General features: G+C 42.0%; 1 protein-coding gene across 1 annotated transcript; it reads right to left on the bottom strand.

The window, feature by feature from the left end:
* Positions 1–573: 573 nt before the first annotated feature.
* RAN (RAN, member RAS oncogene family) lies at positions 574–6,356 on the bottom strand. Its single transcript, XM_026095309.2, has 7 exons — positions 6,208–6,356; positions 5,198–5,240; positions 4,269–4,353; positions 4,050–4,175; positions 2,782–2,969; positions 2,013–2,183; positions 574–1,899 (listed from the first exon to the last, which is right to left on the bottom strand). Exons 2-7 carry the CDS (start codon positions 5,231–5,233, stop codon positions 1,855–1,857), a joined length of 651 nt encoding a protein of 216 aa, XP_025951094.1. The 5' UTR covers positions 5,234–5,240; positions 6,208–6,356; the 3' UTR covers positions 574–1,854.
* Positions 6,357–9,974: the final 3,618 nt, after the last annotated feature.

Here is a 9,974-nt window from a genome sequence, read left to right as displayed (position 1 = left end):
TACCACACTATACATGCGCACACTGAAATCGTACAAACAAAACTGGAGTGGCAGTTTTTTCTTCTTCCTTTTAAGGTGCATCAACACTGCAGAATTATTACAATCTGTACTTCTAAAGCAGTGTATTTTCAGGACAGCTTACAGAAAAAAGCTACTGCACCTAGTAAAGCAGCAGCAGATAGTCAAGCTAGCAGTATTAGCCAGGATACACAAGTAAATTAGTGGCTTCAGACAGGAACCCAAAATATGAAGTTCAAGCAAGGTGATGCAGCAAGAAGACTGAATGGAATGTTTATGTGGGAGTTGGTCTTTTTACTATGTAGCAGATAAAAGCATACAATACTCCTCATTCTCATTAGTTTCAGGTTCTAAACACTGCAACTCAGCTTTTCATTAGCTAGTCAAGCAATACAGAACTTAACTTGCACTAAGTTAAACATGATTCCTTTACAATACTGTTTAACAAATAGATTTTCATAGTAAACTATCATTTGCAACCACATACCAGAATGGTTGAATAGTGTTATTTAAGAAATAATCAAGTAGCAGGAGCTATGTACACAGACATGCAAATTAAGAGGAATAAATGAAATGCTTCACTTTATTAAGAAACCAAAAATACAAAACTGAAGAGTTCAAGGCTTCATGTACTCAATCAAACACTACTGAAAAATGGAATCTTAAACTTGTATTCTGTTTACTAGCAGTACTAATATTGACCAAGATTAATTTCTACAAGATAGTGTTAAAAGTTGACATTTTCCACCATTTGTGCTGTAATAAGCTAGAGTTTCAAATTAAGAACCTGGTGCAGTTACAGTAAACTCTTGCTATGTATACAAGTGTGGTTTTAGTTAATATGCTGTTTTGTAGCCAAGGGCTTTTTAGCTCAACTAAAGCTGTTTTCTAGTTAGTGAATTTTAGGATGAGCAGAATTTGTCTCATCAGCTATAGCTCTACTGAATGAGGTTCCATGCAAAGATACAGCTTTTACATCACTTAAGAGACCTAGATGCCATTTGTTTCAGGCTACTAAAGTAGAGAGCTCTGAAGGCATGTTGTAGAACATACTGTAAATTAGCTTTCAGAGAATATATCTAAAGGTCACATATGCAAGCTGAACTACTCTCAAGACTCAAGAACCCCTGCAGATCGCATAAACATGCCCATTTGTAGGGGACAGTTTATGCTTATTTGTTGATTCAGTCTCACTTACCAGTCAAGTGTTCACTGCTTTAGTTTTACCTGGCAGTTAGTTCAGCTCTCCTCAGGTGCTTAATTACAGGCTTCAAGAAATAAAGGGAAGGTTAACTGTCAGCTCTGATTTAGTAGGAGGAGCATAACAAGAAAGGGAGGGAAAGGAGTATGTGGAAGAGAAATAGAGAAAAAGGAAAGGAGAAACACAGTAGACAACCAAGTATTAGCCTCAACTGAAGAGCAGAAGACACTTTTTGAAAAATTATTCCTAATAATGCATAAACGTTCACTTGCTTAGAGATATTTGAAATACAACTTTATTATCTAAACAAAAAAGAATGGGAATGACAGAAACAAGATTTACCACTTAATACTCTGATGTGACTGCAGCAGTCTTATATTTGAAACTCAAAGGGGAAGTAATTGCAGTCCAAAAAACAGCTAAATATGCAGGTCCAAAATATGAAGTTTTTTTTTTTTTTTTTTTTTAAACTGCCACATTCACTCCGAAGCCCATTCATCTCTTTCAGCATCCCAAAGATTAAGCACATGTTCTGCTCAGCTAGATAATAAAGTGGCAAACACGCTGCACCACTGACATCACAGGACAGTTGCCTATAAAACTAGACTTCTGACGCTGGGCTCCAGCTTCATCCCTCACAGGTCATCATCTTCATCTGGCAGTGCAGTGGTTTGAGCAATCTGAAACAAAAAAGCTACACTTAAGAACTGTTCTTCAATTGTTTGCCCCAGGGATCCTAGTGTTATCATCAGGCAAATGGGCAATCATTTCGTTTTTGTGCCCTCTCAGTTACCTGTAAGTCTTGCTCATACTGTGCTGCCAGTGCTGGGTCCATAACAACTTCTGGTGGTGCAAGAGCAGGCATGGCAACAAACTCCAAGTTAGGATCTCCAATTAGCTTTCTAGCAAGCCAGAGAAAAGGCTTCTCAAAGTTGTAGTTACTCTTAGCTGAAATGTCATAATACTGCAAAAAGAATATATGTTACATACACACACAAAACAGATGCCTCCAAGAGATTTTTTAGCCAACACTGAGATTAAAATACATCTAATCAGCTCTACTTTTACCTTGGTATTTTTTTCCACTGCACGATTTTCATCTAGACTCTCAGAAACAGTTGAGATCCAAAGGTCTAGAAATGTAGTTTCTGGTGGATAATTGATAGCATATACTGCGTAACTAAGGTATCTGACCTGACCAAGGATGGAACTTTCAGGAGACGATAATGCATCTACCTTTTTTCCCCTGTGACTTGGCCTACTTGGAAGGGTGTCACTTGTGGAAGATCTGATGGGACTCTAAGCAGTAAAAGCCAAATGCATATAAAGCTCTTTGACCTCTTATCATAGCTTCTGCTCAAGACTAGTGGTGATCATCCCTAACAAGCTCACTTCCCCCTTCCCTGAAGTTAGGTTCAAGAAGCAAACAGGATGTAAAGTCAAAATACTGTAATCTGTAGTGACAAACATGGAACACCAAAATATTATCAAATTACTACACAGAACCCAACTGCAGTTTAAGCTTAGTAAATTTGGATTCCTACAAACTCATGCTATCATACCTGGAGATTCTTCTTCCTGTGGAATACAATGGATTTTGCCTTGACTTTTCTGTCCTTAATATCCACTTTGTTGCCACACAACACTATAGGGATATTTTCACATACTCGTACCAGATCTCTATGCCAATTAGGTACATTCTTGTAAGTAACTCTTGATGTTACATCAAACATTATGATGGCACACTGAGCTGTAAGAAAAAAGTAGTAAGAATTTACACCAGTAATCACTCACCTTCTTATCAAATGGGAGACAAGAAAGTATCCATGAAAATCCCATATTCCAGTTATAATGCCTGCATTAACTTTTCCCCCCTCAGTCTAGGACTTCAGAGAGGCTATCTTCTGTAAACAAGTTCTATGCATACAAGTGCACAGAATTCATATGCCATCTCACACTTTTAGTGTCCAATCCTAAAGACCAGCTAGGTTTACTCATGCAAGTGTCCTACCAAATACCAGAGTGTTGCATGACGTGGGAATACATAAGAATTACAAAAGCCAACTTTGATTTACCCAAATATTTGACAGAAGTTAACTAACACCTATTTAGCTGATCTCAGACATCCTATCCGGGCTTTCAGATAAGTTGAGAGCTTGTAGTCCACATGTCAGGATGCCCTTGTCCAAAACAGTTTTTCAAAGAACACAGGGGCTTGACTTGATCCTGATATTTCTAAAGGAAAAGCAAGAACATCTAACTAATAACCCCTTGCAGAATTTTAAGGATACACAGGTGACTCAGACACACAGAGAATAGCACCTGGCCAAGCAAAAAAATCAGAGACACTATCAGTACTTCTTTAGAAATACAGAGGCACTCTGCCAAGGAGATTTACAGCTTGATCCCCATTACCAGTGTTCTTGAACAGTTTATTAATTTCATTACTAAATTTGGAATGTTACAGTTAGTGTGTTGCAAGTCCTTGCCCAAGCACAGTAGGTTAATACAAGCAAGTTCATATGAACTGAACCATGTACTTTTGCCCTCTAATCATTGAATTTAGCTAGCAGTACCTTGTTGTTTAAAGTGCATTACTACTTTTTGTTAATACCAAAGCCTGCACTACTGAAACAAGATCTGCTTAGATTAGTCCTACATGAGGGCAAGTTGCCGGACAAAAGCACTGAGCCTATATGAAGAGTTTGCAAACTCAAGAAGCCATGCTCACAACTGTAATCCATATTGAAAGCTTTTAGAGTAGCCAATATCAGTACAATAAAGAACAAATGTACTGTGTAGAATATTCTCACAACTATACACATCTTACCTTGAATGTAATAGCCATCTCGCAGGCCACCAAATTTCTCCTGGCCAGCCGTGTCCCATACATTAAATTTAATGGGACCTCTGTTAGTATGGAACACCAGAGGGTGAACTTCAACACCCAGCGTTGCTGTAGTAAGAAAAAAAAGCATTTCCCTTAGTAACTTGTGAACTCCACTTCCAATTGGAACATATTAGGTCTTAGATACTATTGTAGACATACCTACATACTTCTTTTCAAATTCACCAGTCAAATGACGTTTTACAAATGTTGTTTTGCCAGTACCACCATCACCAACCAGGACAAGCTGTTGGCAGATTAAGACAGGTAAGTCAGGGCATTAGACTCCTAGAGACATTTATCATTGTATTAGTAATTAATGTTTATACTAAAAGCAAAGACTTTAGTCCTACAAAATGCTGTAAACAAAACTCGCAGTACTAGGACACAACTTGTTAAACCTATCATTTTGTAACTCAAGTCAGTTATTTTAGTTCTCATAGCTGAAAACCACAACGTACTATTAAACTGCAAGTGACTGAATTAAGAACGCTCTGGTCTCTCAACCTGAAGGTGACAACATTTAAAGAATAACCTGAAAGCCATTTAATCAGAGAAATTCAATGTAACCTTACAATTAGAAAAACTGTAATACAGGATAACTGCAATAGGAGCATCTTGCTCACTAGCCAAGTACTGTAATAAGTACGATTAACAAATAATCGTTCACGAAGCAGCCTTAATAACTCCTGGTTGTTTAAGATATAATAATAAAAAAAATCTCTGTTCTAAGTTGTGTTCTTTAACCTTTTTCCCTTGCCATTAATAGACAACTTAAACACTATTTTAAGCACTTTTTTTGAACCTCACTTTTGAGCACATAATTTCAGATCATGCAATAGCCAAAACGTCATTAAGTTTTACTGGATTAAACTGCAAGTAGCAGCACATTGACACAATATAAGAGTCTTATTATACAAGTTATCAGATGCTATACTACAATAACCCAATTGCACTGTTAAGGATGGACCAACAACTCAAAACTAAACCTACTATCCATGTTCGTACTGGAGAGTTATACAGGCTACTTTTCTACTGAATTTAAAAAAAAGGGAGAAAGAGGAAAAAGAAAAAGAAAAAGAGTTCCTTACCTTAAACTGCACTTGGGGCTCTCCTTGGGCGGCCATGCTGGGTCTGCAGGGGAAATGGAAGCATGTGAGCTCACAACAGGCAAGCTGGTTCAAGACCCAGCCGGAAGGGGCTGGGCACCGTTTTCAGTTCCCAAATCGCCTCCTCAGGCGCGTGCTCCGCGCGCCAGTCAGCAGCCGCCGGCGAGGAGGCTCAGGCTCGGCCCACGCCGCCGCTCCCCCCCTCCTCCCCAGCATTAGGGCGCGCGTGGTCCCGGGCCCATTCATGGGGCAGGAAGCGCCTCCCGGGCTCCGCACACGCGGCGGGAGCGCGCGCGGTAATGGCGGCGGCACCTCCCCGCCCACCCCGGGAGCCCTGTAACGGAAGGCGGCCGCCGCACCCCTTTTGCTTTCGGGCTCGGGAAGAGGGAGACGGAGCCGCAGCTCCGAAGGGCACCTCAGCAGGAGCCGAATTCCACCTCGCTCCATTGAGGAGCTCCCCCCTCCACCCCGCCCAGAATCGGTATCCCTCAAGAGAATCTGCCTTCCGATCGGCAGAGCCCAGGAGGAGCCCTTCAGGGGTCCCCAGCAGAGCCCTCCTGAACGCCCTCCCCTAGCCGGGCCTCCAGCTCCCCCCCCAGCCCCCACCAACGGGCCTAACGCTCTCTCCCCGCCATGAGCCACCATGACTGAGCAGCGCGCGCCTCCTCCCCTCCCCCCTGCAGACACTCGGCCCGCCAGAGGCCCCACTCCGTTTCTCTCCCTGAATCTCGCCCAACCCCTTATCTGAGATGAAAGGGAGCCTGGCTCCTACCTTTCTACCTCTCCCATTCCACGGAAAGGGGGGGGGGGGAGGGAGCCTCCCAGACTAGGGACCACAGCGGTAACGCTCACTCAGGCCCGGCCTCACCTCACTGCAACCCAACCCATCGTCTCCTACCCCGGCGACCGCCACCCCTACCACTCTCGCTTTTTAAAGCAGCCCCACTTCCCCGGCTCTTCCAAGGAAAAGGAGGCCGTCCCGACCCCGTTACCTTTCCCGAGGCTTCTCTCCCTGTCTCTCCCCTCAGTGACTGGGCGCTGGGAAGATGGCGGAAGCGCGGTTCAAATACCCAGAGAGCGACGCCGCGCGGCCGCAGAGAGGGGGAGGGGTCGCGCGTCACGTGGTGCGGGGCGGGCGAGCGGGCGTTAGGCGCGCGCCTTCTCGGACGCTGTTTAACCGCTCGCGGGCGCCGGCTCTGAGGGGAGCCCGGGCGGGGGGTTTGCTCTCCGCTAGCTGCGGCCGCTTCTCTGAGCCCTACGCGCGGCGAGCAGCTCGGTGCTGTTGTCCTGAGCGCGGCAGCCGCCTGGCAAGATTTAGCTCGTTTGAAAAAGGGGAACGGGGGAGCGGTTCCCGAGCAGCTCTTTGTGGTCTGGGGTGGAAAAAGGCGCCAGCACCGTTCCCATCTGCAGCAGGTTTCCGTGGTCTGCCATCCCTGCGTAGCCGTTGCCTGCCTGGAGGAGGACAGAACCGTGCTTCCACGTAGTACTTGTTGCTGTAAAGCCCGAGGTCTGCTTGAGACGGACCCTGTGGGGCTCCGCATCTTCTGGCTGGGAGCGAGCCGCCGCGCTGAGCCGCTCCACCAACTCGACCGTCTCCTTAATCATTAAAGTCATATCGGGAGAGGTTCGGACTGTGGGATGAACTAGTCAGCTGACCACAGTCCTGTGGGCAAAGTTCAAAAACTGCTAGTAGTTACTTAGAAAACCTGTCAAACTCTCTCTAGCACCACTTAATAGAGAGGTCTTGTAGTCTAAAGTAGCAAGAGTTAATTGAACAGCTTTCAGGTAAAAACTGCCTTGTTCAAAAGGACTTTCCCTAAATGTGCCATATGGCTATTGTTTTCAGTTCTCCATAAAAATGACCTGCATGAAAATAAAAACACTATTTACCTGTATTAATGAAAATACAAGATGTTTTGTAGGCCTTGGATTTCGAATAAAGTTCTTTAAGCCCTCAAGTCTAAACTTTTGTAAGAGCAAAGCTGCTCAAAAACTGATTTAAATTAACATCAAAGTAGGTAATCTGCATGTGATTATAAATATCAAGTCCATGGGGTCATACTGACTTCTAAGTTCCCTGTTTTTTTTATGCCAGTATGTTTATGCAGTATGTTCCTTTTCTGTGGTCTGCATAACACTTGTTGCTGCATCCCCTAATCAAAGATAAATACATGAATTTTTAAATACCTCTGGCTTGAAATAATACAGATTTTTTTTTCACGGAAGGTGATACATACAAACAGGCTATTCTTGTTTATTTTCTACATACATGGAGGCAATGTGTACAGAAAGCTTTACAAGAGAGGTTGCACTCTTTGCTGTAATATTCATACACTTAATAGTGAAATGCCAGTCCAAAATTTTACTTAAGGTTTTCTTTATTGCAAAAATCACTGAGCTTGTTTCTTTTTTTGGAGGAGGTAGTACTATGGGAGTTTTTTTTAGCATTTTTGGTGATCACCTGTAGGTGCCAGGAAGGATGTTTCTCAGAATATGTAATGCATATTTTTCTCAGTACAGTGCTATCTTTATAAATCCATTGTGAATCCACCTACCTCCTTGACAAATAGGCATCCATTTATTAATAGGAACCCATAAAGCCACATAAGTGGAGTTTGTATGGGTTTAAGAATATAAACACTTCCAGGAAAATTTTCAATCTGTAACTTTGTCCACACAGTACTAAGTATTCTTCAGAAGTGTAGCACTTGTTAAAATAACAGTAAATTCAAGTCTTGGATTATTTGAACGCTCCCCTATCCTACTACCAAGGGATAGTTAGTTTCTCGTATCGGTCCATTCCCAAGCTGATCAAACTATGCAGACTACAAACACTGAAACAGATCTTTGTCCTCCATTCTCTCAAACAAGTGTTAATATGATAAAAATTCAGCCTTGTATGTAATTAAACTGAAGCACACTACTGATCATGGAATAACAGTTAATTAGTTCATCTAATCCTCCACTTAGCACTGAATTTCAGTATATAAACTGCGTGCCTGTATTGCACTCTTAGACTGTGTGGTATACAATAGGGAAGACACGTAGAAATACAACTTTTCATTGCCATACTTAGACTCAAATGACTTACAGAAACTATTTTCCCAAAACTTTTCATAATTTTCACAACATAACAGAGTTTTGGATAAAGAACTGTTTTTCTGCTTAGACCACAGCATCACAATGAAAGGAAATCTGAATATGTACTTTATATATAGAGATTTTTCAAAGTATTTTCAAACTAATTTGCAACTAATAGATGATATATTATTGAATTACTGTAGAGCCTTAATGAAGCATGTAAGATCTCTCCCTACATAGGTACTTCAGGCCTTACCAGAACCACCTGTTGGACTTTGCCATTTCCTAGAGCCAGAAGACTGGAGTATATTAAAGCATTCTCCCAGGAAAATGCCTTACAGCTGTGCTGGAAAGGACCCTGCCAAGTGCTGCTAATCATTAACACTGCAGTGAAGTGCAAGGACTTGCCTAGATGGATTCACCCATCATAGTCAAGGGGAACTTAATCCCCAGAGGAAAAGACATCTCTTCTTCAAGGGAACATAGATGACCCAGTGGATAAGTTGCCATTTGTATTTCAGTTGATTTACAGTCTTAGACCTAGATCTTGAATTGCGTGAGGCAGCTGTTGATAGACTTGAGTTTTTAGGGCAATACTAGTTGTTGTTTATTTAAGTACATGTTGTGCTAATACTTTTTTAATACATTCATCCAATGTGCCCAATTTATATGCCCAGTATTCCAATATGTAAATATTTGGAATTGTTGGATTTGTGCTTACTTCCCAATTCATGCAAGGAATCTGCCTTGCTATGCTGGAAGCTTGTGAGTGAGAGAAGTTGATAAACTTATTCTCATTTCGATTGAGTAAGGGAACCTAGAGGCAACATGGGATGAAGGGACAGCATGGGCTGAGCAGTGAGGTCCTGTTTAGGAGCCTTGAGCTGGGCATCTGCAGCTCTTCTACTGCACTCTGGGTGTGAGCCTTGTAGTCTCAAAGGGGGGAGTTGTGGTAGTTTGTGTAAATATACAGACTATTTTAGGGCTTTATTTACTGTTTAGGGATTTAAAAGACAATGTTGGCTGAGGCCTGTCATGAATGTTTTTTAACTGTTCTATCACTTGCCTTCACAGACAAGCTGTAAGCAGAGTCACCAGTTGCACCCAGATCCAACCAGCCTTGAGACGTAAGGGATGTATAGTGTCCCATGAAAGGAAAGGTTTTTGATTATGACCTTTGGCTGGTTAAGAAGCTTCTTGTGTAAGTAAGGAGGTACATAAAGAGCCTTGTTCCTGTTTGGTATGTAGAGACCAGGTTGGTGAGGCTTATTTTTTACCTTTGCCACCGTGTGCTCTCTCCTATAGCTAGCTATAGTAAATACAAGCTTCTGTTCTGACCTAACCCAGAAGTATTGAGAATTTCTTTGATAGAAGCTTCTAAATATTGTTACAAATTAATTAGTAAACTACCTTTTTCCTTCAAACAAAACAAAAATACTGTGTGATGCTTTACTTTGGAATAATTAAAAGTGACTTGCTAATTAAATGGACCCTAATCACTGGATTTGAGCTCCTGCCAAATATTTACAAGTTGTTGCAAAGATAAGTTTACCATATGGGATCTACTTGTTATTTGTATATATTTAAAACAGATGATAAATATTCAGTTCAGAGGATCTATAAAATATCTACTCCAGATAGCCCCATTCAGCAAAGGCCACAAAACACTTCCAACCAC

Source organism: Dromaius novaehollandiae, chromosome 17 (genome assembly GCF_036370855.1).
Source record: "Dromaius novaehollandiae isolate bDroNov1 chromosome 17, bDroNov1.hap1, whole genome shotgun sequence".
Lineage (NCBI taxonomy): Eukaryota > Metazoa > Chordata > Aves > Casuariiformes > Dromaiidae > Dromaius > Dromaius novaehollandiae.
This window is presented reverse-complemented; position numbering and strand designations above follow the sequence as displayed.